Source organism: Rana temporaria, chromosome 5 (assembly GCF_905171775.1).
Source record: "Rana temporaria chromosome 5, aRanTem1.1, whole genome shotgun sequence".
NCBI lineage: Eukaryota > Metazoa > Chordata > Amphibia > Anura > Ranidae > Rana > Rana temporaria.
The window spans coordinates 351,227,082-351,251,882 of NC_053493.1; the positions used below are offsets into that span (position 1 = coordinate 351,227,082).

The following is a 24,801-nucleotide window of genomic DNA, read 5'->3' on the forward strand; positions in this document are numbered from 1 at the left end:
TGGCCTAGTCAATGTTAAGTGTGGCCATCGTTCCCGTGTCGAAAATTTGAAAATTTTACGTCGTTTGCGTAAGTCGTCCGTGAATGGGGCTGGACGTAATTTACGTTCACGTCGAAACCAATACGTTCTTGCAGTGTACTTTGGAGCAATGCACACTGGGATATGTACATGAGCCGTTCGTAAAAAATGTCAATCACGTCGGGTCACAAGTAATATACATAAAACATGCCCCCCACATCCTCATTTGAATTAGGCGCGCTTACGCCGGCCAATTCACGCTACGCTGCCGTAACTTAGGAGGCAAGTGCTTTGTGAATACAGCCCTTGCCTCTCTAACTTACGGCGGCGTAGTGTAAATGCCATACGCTACGCCGCCTTAAAGATGCGCGCCCCTACCTGAATCCAGCTATTAGACTTCATCACTGCCGTTATATGCTCAATGCATCCACTCACACTAAAAGGCTTGATATATTTAGTTTTTATGAATCCTTGGAGTCTCCATATGCTTATCTATAAATGCCATCAGAAATATTGACATAAAACAACTCACAAAGTTTCTGTAACATCGCCCTAAGTCTATATAACTTAGACTTTTTTTAATTTTATTTTTTCAAATGTATGTTTATTTCTATTTTTTTTAGGTTGGTGAACATAACAGAAACTTGAAGAGAATAACAGATGCATTTGATGCCATTAACACTAAGGTATATTGCTGCCTGTACATTTAGAAGCTGTTGGACCCTCTATATTAGATGTCATCAGAATATATAAACTTGTAATTCATATTTTCTGTTGCATCATATCATTTTTACCATACTTTACTGTAATCTAAATGTCAAATCTGGGCAACCAAACTGGACTATATAATGACAATTAACTAGATTCAGAAAGGTTTACGCCGGCGTATCAGTAGATACGCCGAAGTAACTCTGAATCTATGTTGTCCTAAATTTAAGCGTATTCTGGTAGCCAGCTTTAGTACTATTTTTACAGTCATAGGACTACATTTCCAAATGCTCAAATCATCTTGGGACTATGCAGTGTGCATGGCTGACAAAGCTGCTGTATATTCAGCTGTGTTGTCAGCCCTCCACAGGAGACCGCATTATAAAGAACAGGCAGAACCAACAAGTAAACCCTAGTGGACGTAAAATTAGGGGATCAATGAGCGTTTAATGGACATACACAAATAGTAATGCCCTGTTTATATAAAAAAAATGTAAAAATTCATATTTGCCTGGAGAGATACTTGGAAAAAGATTGGACAGATAACAACTACAGTATTTTCAAAGCTTAAGGTATTTGAGTATATTGCTGTCTTTGTCCCCAACTTGCTGTTCTTAAACCCAACAAGAAATGGAGCGCTTGCTTCAGACAGTTGTCAACTGAACAATGTCCCCATAGAAGTTTCTCCTCTATTACTATTTAAAAGACATCTGTATTTTGGACTTTCTCTCACTCTCTGTTTTGGTGACAACAGTAACCAGGGCCAATAGAAAATGAACGATAAAGTAAATTTTCTCAATGGGAACACAAGTAGCTAATCAAATCTGACTGCAGTTCTAACCCTCCCCTATTTTAACCACAAATAGAAAAAATGCTTTGGTTCCATTTAGTTATTTTTTAACCACTTCCGGCCGCCGTATAGCAAAATATCTGCAGGAAAGTGGTCCTGTTATCCTGACTGGGCATTATATGATGTCCAGCAGGATAAGCCGCAAAAACGTGCCCACGGTATGACACATCGCATCTCCAATCGAGGTAAAGAGCCTCTGATGTAGGCTCCAATCACAGCTGATTACAATGCAAACAGGAAAAGACATGTATCGGCCTTTCCTCTACTCGCAATGACAGACGAGAGTAGAGGTGAGCTGATCGGCTGCTTTCCTGACAGGGGGGGTCTGCGCTGATTAATTATCAGTGTTGCCCCCACGAGGATGCCCACCCGTGCATACCTGGGATGCCAACCCATGGCCATCAGGGATGCCCACCCATGACCACCAGGTCAGGGCCACCAGGGATGCCCACCCATGACCACCAGGTCAGGGCCACCAGGGATGCCCACCCATGACCACTAGGTCATGGCCACCAGGTAAGCCCACTAGAGCCCACCAGGGATGCCAATCAGTGCCCATTAGGGATGGCACTCTATGCCCATCATTGATGCCTGCCAGTGCCTCCTGATCAGTGCTGCCTATCAGTGCCATCTATCAGTGCCCACCAGTGCCCATCAGTGCCGCCTATAAGTACCCACCAGTGCCACTTATCAGTGCCTCCTATCAGTGCTGCCTATAAGTGCCTTATCATCAGTGCCACCTCATCAGTGTCAATCAAAACTGCCTCATCAGTGCCTGTCAGTGTTTACTTGTAGCGCAAAAAATAAAAACCCTAGTGGCCATCCAATACCACCAAAAGAAACATCTATTTGCGGGCAAAAAGGGATAAAAATGTTGTTTGGGTACATCGTCGCATGACCGCGCAATTATAATTCAAAATGTGACAGTGCTGAAAGCTAAAAATTGGTCTTGGCAGGAAGGTATATAAGTGCCCTGTATTAAAGTGGTCAAGGGTGCAGAGAACTTTGGGGAGGCAAATTCTTGTGTTGTTTTTTTTTTTTTAAAGATATTTTTATTAGGTTTAAGACAAACCAACAAACAGAAAAACATACAAAAAAAAACACCAGACAACCTGGTCATAAACGTTAGGCAATACACTCAAACATAGAAAAATAAACTGACATCAGTGCAAAATATATAGTAGGCACAGTGGTAAAAGGATCAGGTATAATACCGGGATATAGCAAAAGCGGAGGTCCAGACATTAGAGATACGTGAGGCACGGCCCATCAATGGTCAAGCAAGAGTAGTACAATCAGTGCTGGGAGAGGGTTAGCGGACTAGCCAACCATCTACCCCAAATTTTGTGGAAGGTTTTGTTCTGTTTTCAGAGTTCAAAAGTAAGTTTATACAGTGGGATAGCGTCATTAATACGTTTTAACCAGAGGGATTTCAAAGAGGTCTGTGTGCCCTTCCAGGACAGTAAAATAACTTTTTTAACATAGAAGAAGAGTATACGGAGCAGTCTCTTGGCATGTGATGATAGGTGTAATTCGCCAAAAATGCCTAATAGGCAGTTCTTGGGGTGGATTATGTTTGGGAGGCCTAGTGCCGATGAGATGAAAGCACCCACTTCTTCCCAGAAGTCCTGGACTACCGGGCATGTCCAGAAGCAGTGTAAGAACTCAGCCTCCCGGCCACAGCCGCGGAAACAGGCAGACGAGGGCAGGAGACCCATCCTGTGTAACCTAGCCGGAGTGAGGTGGGTTTGATGGAAAATTTTTACCTGTATGATGCGGTCCCGGGAAGCAATAACAGAGGTTTTATATGTATCACTAAATTCTGACCAGATGTCCAGAGAGGTCCATTTTACCTGAGCTTTGTGAAACCTGTTTTTTTTTTTTTACTTCATCATTTGTCATATAGGGATTGAGCAGTGGCGGCTATCCATTAGGGGTGCACGGGCGCCGCCCCCTATCCAATGCCCCCTAATCTACATGCAGGGCGCCGGACGCATGGATTCCAATGGGGTTTTTATTTTTATTTTAAGCATGTGATTAGAGCCAGAGGCTCTAATAGAATTAAAAAAGCACTGCACACTGTGCCCTGATCTCACCCAGTTGTGTGACAATAACAAATTCATATTATCACACTGATCCTCCTCCTGGCCAGTCAGAAAGCAGGTAGTGAGACCCATCACCCGATTGGCTGAAAGGTCAGGCGATCCTATTGGACACCTAGGAGAAGGAAGGAGGAGATGCCTGCCGCCTGTCACCCATAGGAGCTCTGCCCACCCGTGACCTAGATGGGGTAAATGCCTGATCGCCCACAGGGGGTGGGGGGTGCGAGTGACACGACCAACAGCAGGAGGGGGTGCCGCCAGCCAGAGGCGTTCCTAGGGGGGTGCGGGGGGTGCGGTCCGCCCCGGGTGACACCTGCTAGAGGGGTAACACCATCCCGATTTAAAAAATATATATATATATATTTTTTAGCTGACATGTGGGGGGGGGGGCGGCGGCAGAGGTGCAGGTGGCTGTGTAATGTAAAAGGGGTGCAGTGATGCAGGTGGCTGTGTAATGTAAAAGGGTGCAGAGGGCTGTGTAGTGTAAAAGGGTCCAGAGGTGCAGGGGGATATGTGATGTAAAGGGGTGCAGAGGTGCAGGCGGCTGTGTAATGTAAAAGGGGTGCAGTGATGCGGGGTGATGTGCAATGTAAAGGGGTCCAGTGATGCAGGGTGCTGTGTAATTTTAAAGGGGTCCAGTGATGCAGGGTGCTGTGTAATGTAAAGAGGTCCAGAGGTGCAGGGTGCTGTGTAATGTAAAGGGGTCCAGTGATGCAGGGGGCTGTGTAATGTAAAGGGGTCCAGTGATGCAGGGGCTGTGCAATGTAAAGGGGTCCAGTGATGCAGGGTGCTGTGCAATGTAAAGTGGTCCAGAGGTGCAGTTGTGGAGAGGGGGTACACAGTAGTAACAAAAAGATATTGAAGGATGCAGAGGTATGCAGGGGGCACAGTGGGGTGTTTTTACATTTTAACGTGGGGGGTGCCAGATATTGGATCCGCCCCGGGTGCCAAATGCTCTAGGTACGCCCCTGCCGCCAGCCAACCAGAGGGGTGGTTGTTTGCCACCCACCCCTCCAAAAAAACACCAGCCAATGGGACTGAGTATTTATTACAGCAGTTATATTGATGCTTTATGACTTGGATACTAACAATTAGACCTTCTCATTTGGGGAACTGTAAACAACTGTGGATGATAAATATCTCTCTTGCATAAATTGTGATCTTCCTTAAAGTATGATGAATCTTATGCTACGTTCTTAGCAATAGAGTGATATTTTGTGTCTATTTAATAGGGCAAAAAGTCTACCTTTACAAACTATGACCCTTCATGTTTATTTCCTGGCTGCAAGGATTTCTGGACCTACCCAGGGTCACTTACTGTTCCTCCACTGCTAGAGAGTGTCATATGGATAGTTTTAAAAGAACCCATAACTATCAGCTCCAGACAGGTAAGTGTGATTATCTTTCGGGTATGTAGCAGTCCCTCCGACTTCCAAGGGCCTGATGGTGACCCCCAGAGCCAGGGAGAACTGACGTTCCTTCTTAGGGTGCAGGTTACTAAGCATTGTGGGTGTGGTGCAAGGTGTATCTTGTAGAAACTGTTGTCTCCTATAGCAACAACTTCTCTCTCAGTAATCCCAGTGTAGATCCTCAAGCTCAGCTGGCCATCTCTCACTAGACTCAGTTGGCTTCTGATGCCTAGTACACACGACCAGGATTCCCGACGAGAAAAGGTCCGTCGGAAATCCAGAGGGGAAAACCGCGAACCTGCTCTCAACTTTTTCCTTGTATAGACCATCGGTTTTCCCGTTTTGTTTCTAATTCGTTTTTTTTATGGAAATTCGTTAAAATTCGAAAAAAAAATTATTTACGAATTTTCCGAAAATTTTGAATTTACGAATTTTCGTTTTTCCGAAAATTCGAATTTACGAATTTTCGTTTTTCCGAAAATTCTAATTTACGAATTTCTGTTTTTTTCCCGAATTTTCGGATTTTCGAATTTTTCCATTTTCGAATTTTTCCATTTTCGAATTTTTCAAATTTAGAATTTTTCAAATTTAGAATTTTTCAAATTTAGAATTTTTTAAATTTTGAATTTTTCAAATTTTTACATTTTCAAATTTAGAATTTCGAAAATTGAAAAATTCGAATGTTTCAAATTTCGAATTTTCGTATTTTCGTATTTACGAATTTCAAAAATTCAAAATGGAAAAATTCGAAATTTGAAAAACTCGAAATTTGAAACATTTTTTTATTTTCGAATTTCGAATTTTTGAATTCTCGAAATTTCGATTTTTGAATTTTCGAAATTTCGATTTTCGAATTTTTGACATTTCGAATTTTTCAATTTTCGAATTTCGAATTTTTCGAAATTTCGAATTTTCGAATTTTTCAATTATCGAATTTATCGAAAAATTCTAAAATTCTAAAATTGAAAAAGTGAAAAATTCTAAAATTCGAAATCTGAGTTTTTCCCCAGAGGAAAACTACCAAAAATGTCTGGTTTCTGCTACACACGGCTAGGTTTTCTGACGGGAAAAAGTCAGTCGGGAATCCCGGTGGGAAAAAAGAGAGCTGGTTCTCTTTTTTTTTTGTCTGGCGTATTTAGCAGTTTTACCGTCGGAAAAACTACAAGGGAGCATACACACGGCCGGGATCCCCGGCCAAAAGCTCTCCTTGCAGTCTTCCCATCGGAAAACCCGGTCGTGTGTATGGGGCATGAGATCTTTTTTTATTGGCTGGGCTCAGATGTTGTTTCAAATTTAGAATTTTTCAAATTTAGAATTTTTTAAATTTAGAATTTTTCAAATTTTTACATTTTCAAATTTAGAATTTCGAAAATTGAAAAATTCGAATGTTTCAAATTTCGAATTTTCGTATTTTCGTATTTACGAATTTCAAAAATTCAAAATGGAAAAATTCGAAATGTCAAAAATTCGAAAAATTCGAAATTTGAAAAACTCGAAATTTGAAACATTTTTTTATTTTCGAATTTCGAATTTTTGAATTCTCGAAATTTCGATTTTTGAATTTTCGAAATTTCGATTTTCGAATTTTTGACATTTAGAATTTTTCAATTTTCGAATTTCGAATTTTTCGAAATTTCGAATTTTCGAATTTTTCAATTATCGAATTTTTCAATTTTCGAACATTCTGAAATACGAAAATATTCGGAAATACGAAATTTCAAAATTTCGAAAATGGAAAAATTTGGAAATTGAAAAATTCGAAAACTCGGAAATTGAAAAATTCGAAATTTGAAACATTTTTTTCAATTTTTGATTTTTTTCAATTTTCAATTTTCGATTTTTTTCAATTTTCAAAATCCGGAAATACGAAAATTCTAAAATTGAAAAATTCTAAATTCGAAATTTCTGAAAAATTCGAAATTGGAAAAGTGAAAAATTCTAAAATTCTAAAATTGAAAAAGTGAAAATTTCTAAAATTCGAAATCTGAGTTTTTCCCCAGAGGAAAACTACCAAAAATGTCTGGTTTCTGCTACACACGGCTAGGTTTTCTGACGGGAAAAAGTCAGTCGGGAATCCCGGTGGGAAAAAAGAGAGCTGGTTCTCTTTTTTTTTTGTCTGGCGTATTTAGCAGTTTTACCGTCGGAAAAACTACAAGGGAGCATACACACGGCCGGGATCCCCGGCCAAAAGCTCTCCTTGCAGTCTTCCCATCGGAAAACCCAGTCGTGTGTATGGGGCATGAGATCTTTTTTTATTGGCTGGGCTCAGATGTTGTTTCAAATTTAGAATTTTTCAAATTTAGAATTTTTTAAATTTAGAATTTTTCAAATTTTTACATTTTCAAATTTAGAATTTCGAAAATTGAAAAATTCGAATGTTTCAAATTTCGAATTTTCGTATTTTCGTATTTACGAATTTCAAAAATTCAAAATGGAAAAATTCGAAATGTCAAAAATTCGAAAATTGAAAAATTCGAAATTTGAAAAACTCGAAATTAGAAACATTTTTGAATTTTCGAAATTTCGATTTTCGAATTTTTGACATTTAGAATTTTTCAATTTTCGAATTTCGAATTTTTCGAAATTTCGAATTTTCGAATTTTTCAATTATCGAATTTTTCAATTTTCGAACATTCTGAAATACGAAAATATTCGGAAATACGAAATTTCAAAATTTCGAAAATGGAAAAATTTGGAAATTGAAAAATTCGAAAACTCGGAAATTGAAAAATTCGAAATTTGAAACATTTTTTTCAATTTTTGATTTTTTTCAATTTTCAATTTTCGATTTTTTTCAATTTTCGAAATCCGGAAATACGAAAATTCTAAAATTGAAAAATTCTAAAATTGAAAAATTCTAAATTCGAAATTTCTGAAAAATTCGAAATTGGAAAAGTGAAAAATTCTAAAATTCTAAAATTGAAAAAGTGAAAATTTCTAAAATTCGAAATCTGAGTTTTTCCCCAGAGGAAAACTACCAAAAATGTCTGGTTTCTGCTACACACGGCTAGGTTTTCTGACGGGAAAAAGTCAGTCGGGAATCCCGGTGGGAAAAAAGAGAGCTGGTTCTCTTTTTTTTTTGTCTGGCGTATTTAGCAGTTTTACCGTCGGAAAAACTACAAGGGAGCATACACACGGCCGGGATCCCCGGCCAAAAGCTCTCCTTGCAGTCTTCCCATCGGAAAACCCGGTCGTGTGTATGGGGCATGAGATCTTTTTTTATTGGCTGGGCTCAGATGTTGTTCCTCACTGTACAGACAGGTAAGGAACTTTAATGCAAAAGAGACTTGGAATGTCTCTTCTGTATTAAAAGTCCTGCCTGTTTGACAATTTTTTTGCAACAGTTTAACCGGTTCCCAACCGGCTCACGTCTATTTACAGGGGGCAGAATGGCACCCCTGCGCAAAATCTTGTACCCGTACTGGGTTTCCTTTAAGAGCCGCCAGAGGGCGCACGTGTGCCTGCTGCACTGCAGGGGGACCCGATGCGTGCGGCCGGCAGTCACAAACGTCGCCGTCATGCGCAATTGCATGCACGAGCGCCAGCACGTGGATTTGTGTGTAAATGCACAAATCTCTGTGCTGTCAGAGGAGAGGAGACATGTCATTTGTTCCTAGTAAGTAGGAACAGCGATATGTCTCCTCTCCAACTCAGCCCAATCACCATACAGTTAAAACACACTGAGGGAATACATATTTAACCCCTTGATTGCCCCTAGTGTTAACCGCTTCCCTGCCAGTGACATTTACAAAGTAATCAGTGCATATGGATAGCACTGATCGCTGTATAAATATCAATGGTCCCAAAAATGTGTCAAAAGTGTCCATTCTGTCCGTCACAATAACACTAAAAAACGCAGATCACCGCCATTACTAGTAAAAAAAATGCCATAAACCTTTCCCATAATTTGTAGACGCTATGGCCCAGATTCACAAAGACTTACAATGGCGTATTAGTAGATCCGAATCCACGCCGTCGTATCTTTAAGCGTATGCTCAAATTGAGATACGCTTCTCTGTTGCTAAGATACGACCGGCGTAAGTCTCCTACGCCGTCGTATCTTAGCTGCATATTTACGTTGGCCGCTAGGGGCATGTACGGCGATTTACACCGAGAATATGCAAATTAGCAAGATACGCCTATTCACGAACATACGCATGCCCGTCGCAGTAAGATACGCCGTTTACGTAAGGCGTTTTCAGGCGTAAAGATAAACCACCAAAAAGATGGCGCAGCCAATGTTAAGTATGGATGTCGGGACAGCCGTCGAATTTCACTTCGTTTACGTCGTTTGCGTAAGCCGATTCAGAATGGGGCTGGGCGTAGGTTACGTTCACGTCGAAAGCATTGACTATTTGCGACGTGATTTCGAGCATGCGCACTGGGATACGTTCACGGACACCGCATGCGCCGTTCGTTAGGCGCGTCATTTACGTGAGGTCACAATTCATTACCATACAACACGCCCACTGCAGCCTACTTTGAATTACGCGCGCTTACGCCGGCCCATTTACGCTACGCCGCCATAACTTAGGACGCAAGTGCTTTGTGAATACTGCACTTGCCTCTCTAAGTTGCGGCAGCATAGCGTAAATAAGATACGCTATGCCCACACAAAGTTACGCCGCCCTACGTGAATCTGGGCCTATAACTTTTGTGCAAACCAATCAATATACGCGTATTGCAATTTTTTTCACCAAAAATATGTAGAAGAATATATATTGGTCTAAAGTCTGAACTAATGAAGAAATTTGTTTTTTAAAAACATTTTTGGGGATATTTACTGTATTATAGCAAAAAGGAAAAATATATATTTTTTAAAAATAGACTCTCTTTTTTTGTTTATAGCGTAAAAAATTAAAACCGCAGAGGTGATCAAATAGCACCAAAATAAAGCTCTGTTTGTGGGGAATAAAAGGACGCAAATGGGTTTGGGTACAACATTGCATGACTGTGCAATTATCAGTTAAATCGTTCTAGTGCCATATTGTAAAAAAAAAAAGGGCTTAAGTGGTTAAAGTAGATTTTTTTTTTAATGAAGTCTTCTACCTGGTACAGTAGAGGATGTCAATTCATCTGTGCCCAGTCTTGCCATGAAGTCTTGCCAGCTCTGAGCAATCCTTGTCTGTTTCAGTAAGATAAAAAAAACAACACACATATAAATGTGTGTCGCCACATCCTCACTGTTATGACTGACATCTGATTTATTTATCTCATGAATGAGCATGAGAGCAGAGAGAGTGTTACGATTCCAGCTTCACATTCCTCCTCCTTTCTTCCACAGTTCTCCCCCTGGCTGCTCCACACCTCAGCATGACTGGGCATGCTGAAGTCATGTGGTGCCTTTACAGGGTTTTGACTACATTTTACTCATCATGGGGTGTGATCGTGTGACTGAGGAGGATTTACATGGTGCAGTCAGATCCCAGAGCCAGCAGAAAGAGTAGGAGAGTATAGAGGTGGGTGGGGAGTCTTGTGACATCACTACTCCACCCACCGAGCTCTGACAAAGAGACCCACCCACTGATTCCAGAGTTTTGTGGGGCTCCTACTGCTAAAGGGGGTGACATTTGCAAGGTAGGGATACATTCAGGAGGCTTGCATGTATACAGTATGTATAAAGAAGCTGAGGGTAAAGGTGATGGACTGGCCAAGCATGTCTCCAGACCTAAACCCTATTGAGCATCTGTGGGGTATCCTCAAATGGAAGGTGGAGGAGCGCAAGGTCTCTAACATCCACCAGCTCTGTGATGTTGTCATGGAGGAGGGGAAGAGGACTCCAGTGGCAACCTGTGAAGCTCTGGTGAACTCCATGCCCAAGATGGTTAAGGCAGTTCTGGAAAATAATTGTGGTCACACTAAATATTGACACTTCGGGCCAATTTGGACATTTTCATTTAGGGGTGTACTCACTATTGTTGCCAGCGGTTTAGACATTAATGGCTGTGTGTCCAGTTATTTTGAGGGGACAGCAAGTGTACACTGTTATACAAGCTGTACACTCAATACTTTACATAGCATTGCTTCACGGTGGTCACGTGAAAATATATAATAAAATATTTGCAAAAATGTGAGGGGTGTACTCACTTTTGTGAGATACTGTCATATATATTGGTGGCTTTACATCCACTTTATGTTCTTTGCTAGAAAAAAGACAAGTTTAAAGGCCACAGTAGCTGAAGTAAAGATTAGACACACAGATGAATGATTTGGAGAATTGACCCACACCTCGTTCTCCCTTCTCACAGTGAAAGAGAAACAGACCCTGCTGGACTCTTTCTTTAGAAAACCCACAACACCCTGTTAACCACTTAAGGACCGCCGCCTGTAAATATTCGTCGGCAGAATGGCACGGCTGGGCAGATGGACGTGCCGGCACGTCCTGTACATCTACCCAGCCGTGGGTCGCGGGCGCGCGCCTGCGGTGCACGCCCGCGACCTGGTCCAAAGCTCTGGGACCGCGAGACCCGCAGACCCGATCGCCGCTGGGGTCCCGCGATCGGTCCCCAGAACTGAAGAACGGGGAGAGACGCTTGTAAACACGGCTTCCCCGTGCTTCACTGTGGCGGCTGCATCGATTGTGTCATCCCCTTTATAGGGAGACACAATCGATGACGTCATTCCTACAGCCACACCCCCCTACAGTTGTAAACACACACTAGGTGAAACATAACTCCTTCAGCGCCCCCTGTGGTTAACTCCCAAACGGCAACTGTCATTTCCACAATAACCAATGCATTTTAAATGCATTTTTTGCTGTGAAAATGACAAAAATCCCAAAAATGTCCCAAAAATGTGTCAAAATTGTCCGAAGTGTCCACCATAATGTCGCAGTCACGAAAAAAATTGCTGATCGCCGCCATTAGTAGTAAAAAAAAAAAAATTAATAAAAATGCAATAAAACTATCCCCTATTTTGTAAACGCTATAAATTTTGCGCAAACCAACTGATAAACGATTATTGCATTTTTTTTTACCAAAAATATGTAGAAGAATACGTATCGGCCTAAACTGAGGAAAAAAATGTTTTATATATATTTTTGGGGGATATTTATTATAGTAAAAAGTAAAAAATATTGCATTTTTTTTCAAAATTGTTGCTCTATTTTTGTTTATAGCACAAAAAATAAAAACCGCAGAGGTGATCAAATACCACCAAAAGAAAGCTCTATTTGTGGGAAAAAAAGGACGCTAATTTTGTTTGGGAGCCACGTTGCACGACCGTGCAATTGTCAGTTAAAGCAACGCAGTGCCGAATCGCAAAAAGGGGCCTGGTCCTTTACCTGCATTTTGGTCCGGGGCTTAAGTGGTTAATCGCTGTCTTCATGACAAGTTTATTTGTAAAATAAAGATTTTCTATATACGTAGAATAAAATAAACAGACATAAAATATTAATTTCAAAATGTATACATTAATTCAATCAATTTGACTCACTTCAAACCATTAAAGTTTTTATTTCAAAATATGTAGCAATTTAAAATTAACGAAGAATCATTTTTTCGCAGCTCTCCAAGTTCCGTAGTCTGTTGTGCACCAGGAGTGAGGATGGAAGTGAACCATGTTACATGGAGACAAATCATCGTCCAGTGCAGCCACTCCGAGGGCGAAAAGTGAGAGCAACTTTCATATAGATGTTCTCCAATCTCCATTTCTTATATAACTACTAAGGCAGAGAGCAGCAAACTGAGGACACTTCCTGCAGGGCACTAGTAAACATGCTGCCTGTTGTAGAATATGTGTTTTCATAAAAAGCCATTTTATTTAGATATATACAGATTTTTATAGGTATGCTGAAATTTGAAGTTACATTCATTCATTTTTTTTATTGAGCGATTACTGTGAATTGTTTATAATGATTTTTGTACCATTTATTTTCTTATATAACTGACTGTTATTTTCTGTTATTGTTATTGCTTTGTGTTGTAAAACTTCCTCATCAGTTCATTCTATAGTCGCATTCAACAAAAGAGCAAAAAGGTATTATGAAATCTGTTCCCAGAGTCACAAAGGGCTCTCCAAGGTCTGATGTAATTTTATATTATTATCTGTCTATCTCACCACTTTCTTCTGGTTTGCTGCACTGAGGATGGATGTACAGTATTTTTAAAGATGCTCTTCATTAGGAATGAGAACAGTCATTTTTTATGAGATCACCATGAAATTACAATTTAATGGTATTTAGGGTAGTTTTGTTTATGTTTGTTTATTCAATTTAGTGATATATACACACACACATATATATATATATATATATATATATATATATATATATATATATATATATATATTTTTTTATTATTATTATTATTTCATTTTACTTCCTCATTTGTTTTTGTATTTGTGTTTCTTTGAAGAAAAAAAAATTATGAAAAACAAAGATGCCCAAGGAGGGGCTGTTTGTAGCATAAGAACAGGTTAAAGATAATAAAAATGAGCTTTTGTAACCCCCTGGAGCCATTGAAATCCTATTGCACCCTTAAAAACATCCAAATATTACCTTAACGGGTTTGTAAAGGAATTTTTTTTTTATCTTAATAGCTTCCTTTACCTTAATGCAGTGCTGTTTTCATGTCCTCATTGTTCGTTTTTGCTCTCAATTTGCTGTAATTCTTCTCTGATCTCCACACTTCCTGGTTGTCTGTTTCCTGATAACCACAGTGCTGGGCGCTTTCTCTGTGGTCACTAATCAAGGAGGCGTGATAACTGTGTGTCTAAAACCCCTCAGCACCAAACAGTTTCGTTTTCCAAACCATCACTGCCCTGTATAGGCTCTGTGCCTCTGTACATCACAGAAGCAGGAAACAACATGCAAAAACGAAACTAGAAACTGCAGGTACATTAAATGATTGATTTTTATCTATTTTTAATCATTTTTAAAAGGAATCAGTTAACTATTATGTCTCTATACCCTGTAAACAGTCATTTCCAGTTGACACCAATGCATTTTGTCAGGATGGCAACAAGCTCTCAATTATGCTAATTGTTTTCTAATTCTAATCTTTATATGTATTTGTGAATATAGAAGAAACTTTCCTATCAAATACTTAGCAGAATTTTCTTTTCTCAATAAACTCCTTGGCAGCATACACTCGTGTAGACTCCATCATTGCTCCTCACCTATAGGACACCACTCCCATACATTTTGAGCCAGAGAACATGTTCTGTAACTAGCCTACTGATGACACTGGGAGGGTACCTATGCTGCCATGGAGTCCATCAGGGAAGGAAAATTATGGTAAGCATTTGATAGGAAGTTTTCTGTTTTACTGACTGACTCCATGGCAGCATACATTTGGAAAATAACTAGCCACAAGCAAAGTTGGAATGCAGAAACATGTAAGGTTTTAATCATAGCTCTAGCTAACAGAAACCTTAAGGCCAAACATTAACAGGATAAGAAACCTAGCTTCATACCACAGTGAGCCAGAAGAGCTTTATTAGGACCATGTTTTCACCCTCTAATTCAGTGTTTCTCTACCTTTTTACCATCAAGGAACCCCTGTCAAAAGGTCTGAGATCTCAGGGAACCCCTAAAATAGTGTTCAGATCTACTGATCACGGAACATTGGTGTGATTAGTGAGCTGTGATATAACAACAATTATTTTAAGAAATAGCATTAAATAATATAAATAAATATTAGAACTTACCAATTTTATGTAAAACGTGTGCGGTTTTTCATCTGAAACACACAACACACACACACACATCTTGGTACATGGTACACAACACGGTACAGGGCGCACAACACAGTACAGTACATTGAACATAGCACGTACAAAGCACACAACAGGGTACGGTATAGGGTACATTGCCATTTTCAGGGCACACAACATGGTACAGGTCACACAACATGGTACAGGTCACATAGCAGGGTACAGGTCACATAGCTGGTTACAGATCATGTAGCAGGAAATGGAGCACACGTCAGGGTACATGTCACATAAGGAATGCAGAACACATAAAGGTACATGTCACATAGGAAATCCAGCACACATCAGGGTACAGGTGTTTTTTCAAATGCAGAGAAACATGGGAAGTGGCTGTAATAAGAGCTCTCTCATAGCTCGATCCTTTCGGCTGGCCCCTCCTTTCCTTGTGTCCACCACAGGTGACATCACCTGGGGTGGACGGGAGGAAAGGAGGGGTCGGCCGGAAGGATCGTGCTAAGAGAGAGCTCTTATTACAGTGTTACTCTGCATGCTGGCCGAGACTCAATCTACACGCCAGCTGTCTGTGATTGACGGGTAGATCGATGCGGAACCCCAGTTGAGAAACACTGCTCTAATTATTCCTGACACTCTGTTACAAGAGGCCCACAAAGTCTATACACTCCTGATTGAGTGTGTTGTCACTGTTTCAATAGCAACCAAGCCTTTAGCCTTATAAGTCGGTTGGCTAGCCTGGACGACTCATCCAGTGATGATGCTAGATGATATTGCTTTCCCTCTGATATGCTAGAGAGAGTGACAAAGAGATGGCCTAAAACTCTAAACAAAGCCATAGCTTCTGAGCAAGCTCAAAGTATCCCAGTATCCAGGGCATTGAATTGGTTGTTCTTAGTAGTCCTGTATGTGGGGAGAACAATTTTTTGGTTCCTGGAGGATGCCTAAGCCACATTGATTTTCATCATAGAATGGCAATAAAGACTGGCTAGACTAGGCAGAATACCAAAAAGTGTCCCACGTGGCCTAAGGCCACGATCTTGGCAAACTTTCTCGCTGATGTTATAACCCTTAGGCCCTGTACACACGGTCGGACAAAACCGATGAGAATGGACCGAGGTTCAGTTTCATCGGTCCAAACCGACCGTGTGTATAGCCCATCGGTCTGTTTTCCTTCGGTCCAAAATTTTAAAACATGCTTCAAAACCGAACCGATGGACCGCTGCCCGATCGGACCAAACCGATGGTTAGTACAGAAAAGCATCGGTTCAAAACCCGCGCATGCTCAGAATCAAGTCGACGCATGCTTGGAAGCATTGAACTTCGTTTTATTCAGCACGTTGTGTGTTTGACGTCACCGCGTTCTGACCCGATCGGATTTTGGAACGATGGTGTGTACGCACATCAGACCATCAGGCCACTTCAGAGGTGAACCGATGAAAACGGTCCGTCGGACCATTCTCATCGGTTTGGAACGACCGTGTGTACGGGGCCAATCTTTACCCAAAACTTGACTGAATGTGATCCCACCTGGAGTTGCATACATAGAACAAAAAAGAACATGTTCTCTTGTTCTGTATCTACATTTATGGGAGTGGGGTCCTTTGGGGTAGGAGTGAGGGGGGAGTCTACGGAAATGTACAACGTATGCTGCTATGGAGTCAAACAGAGAAACTCAAATAGCATTAACTTCCAGAATGTTGTTACCTGGTATCTGATGTTTTTCTATTGGAAAGGTTTGAGACATGAGTGAATTGTAAAAGAAATGCACTGTAACCCCTATTTATAGACCCCTATTTATGTTTATTTGCCAAAATCTGTTTTAATGCTAAAATATTAGTGGCGTGCAGTTGCACCTTGAATATGTACTTTGATTTTCAAAAACAGAAAAGGTGTAATGCATTTTTTAGTAGGAACTCCAGTGATAAGGTTTTATTCATGTCCCACCATCCTCTGCAGCCATTAGTAGCTTGCCCAACTTTAGGCCATTCACTGTTTCTTATTGTTTTCTTTTAAACAAATCAGTCATAAGACTGACAGGGACTAAAGCTGGGAACCTTCAATGGGGAGATCTTACTGCAGGAGTAACTGACAAATAAACAAAGTTGGCTGATATATCAACACACCAGAGTCCACCAAATTAGGAAAAAATCAATTGTATGTGGAATTTAGAGCATCTGTAATTTTGTAATAGAATGGGACAGAAAGTGGAAGTAGAACCCTGTTTTTTTAATTGCTGGCTGCATTCCCATTGGATAGTTTAATCCTCACTACTGATCCTGGGGACCACTGTCTCAAGTACAGAAGTGAGTTGAAAATTCTAAATTTTGGGGTATTCACAGCGAAACAGAAAGTGAAGAGTAAATCTTCCAATGGATAAACACATTGTGGTTACAACTGTTTTGATGGGCTATCCCTTTGCTTTGTAAGAGATCTCTTCATACTTACTGTTGTGTCTGTGGGATAAAAAGTGTATCACTACCACCACCACAGGAGCGGCTTGGTAATTTGGGTCCTCTGCTCCTTTCCAGCCTTGTATGAGGCCTTACTGACATCACCAGTATATCTTTCTGTAAGCTTTACCCCTTGGTGCCAGCCGTGCGCCAATATTCGGCCTCTCAGTGCCTGGTCCTTGGTGCTAAAGGGCTACATATTTGCGTGAATTGCTGCCCATACACTTGTGCCTAGAGCGTGCACTCTGCGTGCTCCCGGCACAGTTACCGTCATCTAACCAAAAGAGTTTCAGATCATGTGACCGCTGTGACAGCCAGTCATGTCTGTCATGTGGTTTTAAGCCGCTTCCCGGCGCCATAAACTTTTTAAAGGGTCAGGAGGCGCCGGTGCTAAGAGGTTAATGAGCACACAAGAATCAGACTTACGACTTTATGAAAGAATATTACTGTAATTATTATATCAGCCTATACAGTATAAGGATAAGTGGAACAAGGCACCACATCCCAAAAAGCTTGAATTTCATTGAAAAGTGGGAATGGGGACTTTAAAGGTGCCTGGAACAAAGTAATGGACTATTATATTATATATTAAATATGCAAGTACACTCAAATCTACTGTACAACAGCGTTTTCTCAACATGTTTCGCCAAGATGTGACTTCCTCAGGAGATTTTTAATTGTCTGTGTAAAGCATATTCACTGCAATACCTAAGAAAATACATAAGACACAATGAAAAAATGCAAACAATGGGTCCTAAAATGCCCTTAATCCTTCATCTTAAAACAGTAGAAAATTGTATGGGATGATCTGAAACCATTTCAGCTATTTCAGTCCTGCAGTTTTATAGGTAATTACTATTAAAATATGTCTTTTTGGAGGCAGAGACTTGTTGTGGACCTCACTGGGTGATTTTGGTATCTAGTTATTAGACGTACATGCTACAGTTTATACATAAAGATGATAAAACACATACATTAAGATGATCCCATACAATTTTCTACTGTTTTAAAATGTTAAGGATTAAGGGCATTTTGGCCCCATTATTAGTATTTTAGCATTGTGTCTTATGTATTGAAGGGAATACGCTGTACACAGACAATTAAGAATCTCCTGAGGAAGCCATATCTTGGCAAAACATGTTGTGAAACGCTGTTGTACAGTAGATTTGAGTGTATTTGCCTATTTATTGGTCTGAATATAAAATTTTGACAGGAAGGTTGTTATATCTTTTTTTTTTAAGCAAATGTATGAAATAAAAATTGTAATATTTTATAAAAAATGCAATAGTCCATTACTTTGTTTCAGGCACTCTAAAAGTCCCCCTTCCCACTTTTCCATGCAGTTTTAATTTTTTGGGATGTGGTGGCTTGGCTGATATAATTATTTACAGTAATTGTCTCCCAGGGTGGGAAACACCCATTGCACACTCAGCCAGGGCTCTGTGGATCAAAATCAATAAACGAGGCTCCCAGGTGGGGTGCATGGGGAGGTCAGACAATACTCTCAACCTTGTACTAAGCATTGGGCACTACTGATATTGCACATATTATTGCTCATATTGTTCACCTTTATTAACACCATAGATACCTACCTCACTGTCTCCCTCTGCACATTTCTGTTACTTGTGATAAACTTTAATAAAAAATGTTACTAGGGAAAAAAAATCAATAAATGAAAAGTTTTGAAAATTGATATAATTTTTTTTTTTCTAAAATAGATATTTCTTCATATAATATATTCTTTGTTGTTTACAAGCAGATACAATTCTCTCATTATGGCCAATTATTGTGGAGCAGCTTTTAGAGGTCTTATGGTCTTTGTTAGAAAGGTTGAGCCTGAATTCAGATCGGAATGGGAAAATAATCTACAAACATGTTATTTAAACTGATGGATCTCATTTGCAAACAGTATTTCAATAAATTCAAGTTTGTTGATAAGGATATTGAAAAATTGCATACTACCAATTCTATTTTAACTTTTGGCACCGCCTTTAATGAGCAAGAGCAATCTCATAAAAAGTACCTTGAATCTTTTGTTGGGGATTTGTTGCAAACCAAAGAAAATGAATTTGCTTGTGACAAACTTGCTTACGATTCTTGTCAAGCATGTAGATGACCTTCAGAAGGAGGGAGAAGGTGGAAAAAGAGAGAATCCACTCACCGATCCAGTCCAAACAATGATCCTAATGATTTGGATGTATCATCTTTATCTTCTTTATCTTCTTCACAGGTGACAACAGCTTCTAAACAATTATCACACATTTCGGGATCCATAAAACGTAAAAATGAGGGGGAAGGACACCAAATGTCAGTGCCCAAACGCACAGTCAAACTAGCATGTGCACGCACACGCAAGGTATCTCATTCTACCAATTCCACTTCACAATCAATTTCTGTCACCAGTGATTTGGGGACTCCCTCTTGCGCTTTTTCTCAAGTCTTTGCCACCAATCAAAGAAATGCTCAGTAACCCCCACTACAAAAATGATCAATCTTCAAGATCTCACTCTTTAGAGAATGAGATTTGGAAAGAATTTACCATGGAAGATATGAAGTTCCTGATGGAGTTGATGGAGCTTTGGGAGGAAAGCAATTCCTCGGATGAACCAGCATTCAACTCTCTGGATGAAATTGGTGTATCCTCCATCACCAAAACACCCGAGAGTATTTGCTTCTCTCCTCCTCAACATTATACAGTAAGCCAAAATCACGAGCATTTCCCTTACTACAGGCCAACTCGAACATTTGGGCATTTACTCAACACAGGTAACCAAGGAAATAGTGAAAACGAAATGGAAAGATCTCAATACTTCAAACTTAGATCCAGCGTTGTCCCAGGCTGTCTCTGGTTTGAAAAACAATCAACAAATAGTGATAAAACATTCAGATAAAGGTGGGAATATAGTTGTCATGGATACCAACCAATATGAACGAATGGTCATGGATCTTCTTAACAACAAGTGGTATAGGCCAATATCTGAACTTTTTCTTGCTAGAATGATGACAAAATTTAAAAATCTTATCACTCATGCCATCTAAAATATTCTATTGACAAAAAAACATTGGGATTTTTGAATGTCAAAACACCAAGAACCCCCACTCTGTATGCTTTGCCTAAAATCCTCAAGAGTCTGATTCAACCACCAGGTAAACCTATTGTCTCAGGCAATAGCTGCTTTATGGAACCAGCAAGTGAACCGATTGATGAATATCTACGTCCCTATGTTGTCAGTGACCTCATCCGGGCCCTGGACAATGTCCATGTACCGGCGGGGGCATGGTTTGTTGCAGGGGATGTAGAGGCCCTCTACAACTCAATACCCCATGACAAGGGGGTCAGGTTTGTGGATGGTTTCCTGTCTGAACAAGGTACCACAGATTTGTCCTTATGAACAATGTATTTCTATTTGGGCTCTCCCACTACCTCCATGTGCAGGGGGTTGCAATGGGGCCATGTTGTGCCCCATCTTTTGCAAACCTGTACCTGGGGGGGTGGGAGCGAGACCTTTTTTGCAGAGATGTTTTGTAGGACCTTCTTGGTAGGGTCCATGTCGGGAGAAGATTCATTGATGATGTATTTATCATTTGGACAGGGACATTCAACGAGTTGAATATCTTCATTAACACAATCAGGATCAATGATCTTAATCTTAAATTCACCATGACCTCATCATCAGGAGAGTATCAGCTTTTTGGACATACAGATACTGTATATATCAACCAAGATGACCAGTTTGGACATACATGTCGTTTTCAAAGGGCACGTGCCCTTTGAAACTACATGTATGTCGAAACTGGTCATGGCAGAGCTACGCAGTGACATCATCACGCTCCTACGTGACCCCGGAAGCATGGGTGTTTCGCAAAAATTTTTGTTTTTAAACTTATGCCGGCTTTTACTTGTAACTTGCTTGTTTTTCAACTTGCTTGTTTTTTACTGTTGTAATGTTACAAACAGCTTCACAATAAATTACCTATTTTTGTAAGGAGGTAATGCACATGTGGCCTATTTTTATATCCCCTATATTCCATGGACTGGTATTCGGTGGATTAATCACCATCATTCCACTGTGGGTCTCAGAGGAGGATTTCGTGTGGAGATACCGAGGAGCCTGGAGGCTGGAGGATCTACCATAACCCCTGCAGAGGTTTATATCTGCAAAAGCGAGTTTAGACCTTATATCCTGAGGTCCAACGGTTCTGGTAAGGGTCCCCCCTTTACTATTCTGTGTGGCACGGGAGAATATTGTATCGCTGTGGTGGTGGAGGACAGTCTCACTTTACACCTGCAGACACATCTATCAGTGTTCACCTGAAGCTTCGGTCATTCCTCCCTTCATTCATTTGTTTTTTCATTGAATGTTTGATCATTCCCTGCATATGGATGCAATCTGATATTATTGTACCTACTGGCTGTTTTATCCTGGGACACTTTATACCACATATTGTTTTTCATTAATTTCTTTTTTTTGTGTTTGCACTAGATGTCTTTTGACATTATTATTGGTAATATCTTCACTGGCAGATACCTTGCAATTTTGACTATCTGCACTTGGAAACCTTCACGGACGGCGCATGCGCCATTCGTAAAAAACGTCAAATACGTGGGGTCACAATTCATTTAGATAAAACACGCCCACATCATCCACATTTGAATTAGGCGGGCTTACGCCGGACCACATACGCTACGCCGCCGTAACTTAGGGCACAAGTTCTTTATGAATACGAAACTTGCGCCCTAAGTTACGGCGGCGTAACCTATCTGAGATACGTTACGCCCGCCAATAGATACACAATTGTATCTGAATCCGGGCCACTGTTTGCAGAACAAATTACTCCGTCCAATGGTCAAATATATAGACCAAGATTTTCCATAAACTGTCAATCTGGAATTGTGTACTATATGAGATGCGACTGCGGTATGTTCTAAATTGGTAAGTCAAAACGATTGTTCTTCCATCGTATCCGTGATCATGTCTCGTTGATAAACAAGAAAAGAATGGCGATCCCCGTTAGTTGCTATTCAGGTCTATATCATAACTTCAATGCAGCGAAAATTAAAAATGTTTTTCCTTAGAGCACATCCCCCAACATGAAAGGGGTGAGGATATTGATAAATCACTATTGCAACGTGAGACTAAATGGATTTATAACCTATCAACGATCAGGTATCCTGGGCTAAATCCATTTCAATCCAATCCATATCCTGTTTCAATTCATTCCTTTTAAGAAGCTGTTACCCTAATAAAAGGACTTATTGTTCCATATTCATTATTTAATGCATATCATCTGCGGTGGTTACCACTACCATAGATGATTACGGTATTTATATTTATAAACATATTTCAAAATTGTTAAAGTAGTTTTTACTCTGCTTGTGTGTAATTGTTTGTTTTTTTGGAATGTTATATTGTATGCGCCATCTGGCTGTTTCTGCTAGGATTGTGACCATCGGGTCCATGAGGGCTTGTCATTTTGGATGGGTGGTCATACGGACGCCCGGGGCGTCGTGTTGGGAGGATCCCACTGTGTGCTAAACCAGAGTAGCCCTCTCAGGTGGAAAACATTGCTATGCCTTGCAGATTCAGTGGAGTTTGAGTTTGGGAAGCCTGATGTCTGTGGAGATTAGTGCAGTTGTGTAGCCATCTTCAAACGGCCTCTGTCTCCCCTGCTTGTATGCTTACAAGGTCCTCTCCCCCTTTTTTATACCCACAGCTTTTTGTTATTTTAACTTTCTGGCTTCCTCCGGTGGTGAAAAGAAAAAAATTGCAGTCTGGAAATTATAATTTTTTTCAACAATTTTGGTCCTGCAGTTTTGGAGGCAGAGACTTGCTGTGGGCTCCACTGGGTGTTTTTGGTATCTAGTTATTGGATATAAATGCTACAGTTTATCTATAAGACATATTTTTTTTAGATCCTTAACCACTTAAGACCCGGACCAATATGCAGGTTAAGGACCTTGCCCCTTTTTGAGATTCTGCACTGCATCGCTTTAACTGACAATTACGCGGTCGTGCGACGTGGCTCACAAACAAAATTGGCGTCCTTTTTTTCCCACAAATAGAGCTTTCTTTTGGTGGTATTTGATCACCTCTGCGGTTTTTATTTTTTGCGCTATAAACAAAAATAGAGCGACAATTTTGAAAAATTCTATATTTTTGCTATAATACATTTTCCTAAAAAATATATAAAAAAAAATTTTTTCCCTCAGTTTAGGCCTATACGTATTCTTCTACTTATTTTTGGTAAAAAAAAATCGCAATAAGTGTTTATTGATTGGTTTCCGCAAATGTTATAGCGTTTACAAAATAGGGGATAGTTTTATGGCATTTTTATTAATGTTTTTTTTTTTACTAGTAATGGCGGCGATCAGCGATTTTTTTCGTGACTGCGACATTATGGCGGACACATTGGACACTTTTGACACATTTGTGGGACCATTGTCATTTTCACAGCGAAAGTGCTATAAAAATGCACTGATTACTGTGAAAATGACAATGGCAGTGAAGGGGTTAAGCACTAGGGGTCACTAAGGGCTTAAGTGTGCCCTAAGGGAGTAAATCTTACTGTAGGGGGGCGTGGCTGTGGGTGTGACGTCACTGATCGTCCTTCCCTATAACAGGGAACAGACGATCAGTGACACTGCCACACAGAAGAGCGGGGAAGGTGTGTTTACACACACCTCTCCTAGTTCTTCAGCTCCTGTGACCCGTTCGTAGGATCACCGGTGGTGATCGGGTCCGTGGGTCCCGCGGTCACAGAGCTTCTGTGCCCAGCTGTGCCATTCTGCCGACGTATACCGGCGTTAGGCGGTCCTTAAGTGGTTAAACGGGCACTTTGGTTCTCCTATGACACACTGATATCCTCAATATTTGGCAGTACTGTGGCCCTGGTGTGTTTGCACACTGACCTGAAAAATTGCTTCAGGGTAAGAACTGTTTCAGATGATCCCATACAATTTTCTACTGTTTTAAGATGAAGGATTAAGTGCATTTTGGCCCAATTATTTGCATCTTTTAATTGTGTCTTCTTATGCATTTTCTTATGTATTGCAGTGAATACGCTGTACACAGACAATTAAAGATCTCCTGAGGAAACCATATCTTGGCGAAACATGTTGAGAAAACGCTGTTGTACAGTAGATTTGAGTGAATTTGCATATTTCTTGGTCTGAATATAATATTTTAACAGGAAGATTGTTATACAGTTAATATCTTTTTTAACAAATGTATGAAATAAAAATGGTTATATTTTATAAAATGCAATAGTCCATTAGTTTGTTCCAGGCACCCTAAAAGTCTCTCTTCCCACTTTTCCATGCAATTCTATGAAAGAATAACAGAATGTACTAGCAAGTTTAAGCCAATCAGCTTAAAATATAATAATGGATACACAATCAGCTTCCCAAGGTCTCTTGCAGTGATTCTAAAATCCAGAAAATACTGTGACCTCAACAGCATAAACAGTAGTTCTACTCATGAAATGAATTGGCTTGTATGACCAAATAAGTAACAGTAGGGACATGGCTTTGTCACTTGAGAGCTCTCCTGACAAAGGGTCTAGGTTTAGTCCCGAGAGTGTGAATATAAATTCAAGCA

General features: G+C 40.2%; 1 protein-coding gene across 2 annotated transcripts in view; it reads left to right on the top strand.

Moving 5' to 3' along the window:
- Positions 1-24,418, top strand: part of LOC120941250 (carbonic anhydrase 13-like) — an 81,770-nt gene extending 57,352 nt beyond the window's left edge. The window contains exons 5-8 of one of the 2 annotated variants that reach the window (XM_040354563.1): positions 642-704; positions 4,911-5,066; positions 12,593-12,697; positions 24,259-24,418. In XM_040354563.1, the coding sequence (XP_040210497.1) occupies positions 642-704; positions 4,911-5,066; positions 12,593-12,697; positions 24,259-24,261 (327 nt within the window). In that variant the 3' untranslated portion in view covers positions 24,262-24,418. Of the gene's footprint in view, positions 1-641; positions 705-4,910; positions 5,067-12,592; positions 13,299-24,258 lie in introns of those variants that run through there. The other variant, XM_040354562.1, reaches the window with a different exon arrangement.
- Positions 24,419-24,801: the final 383 nt, after the last annotated feature.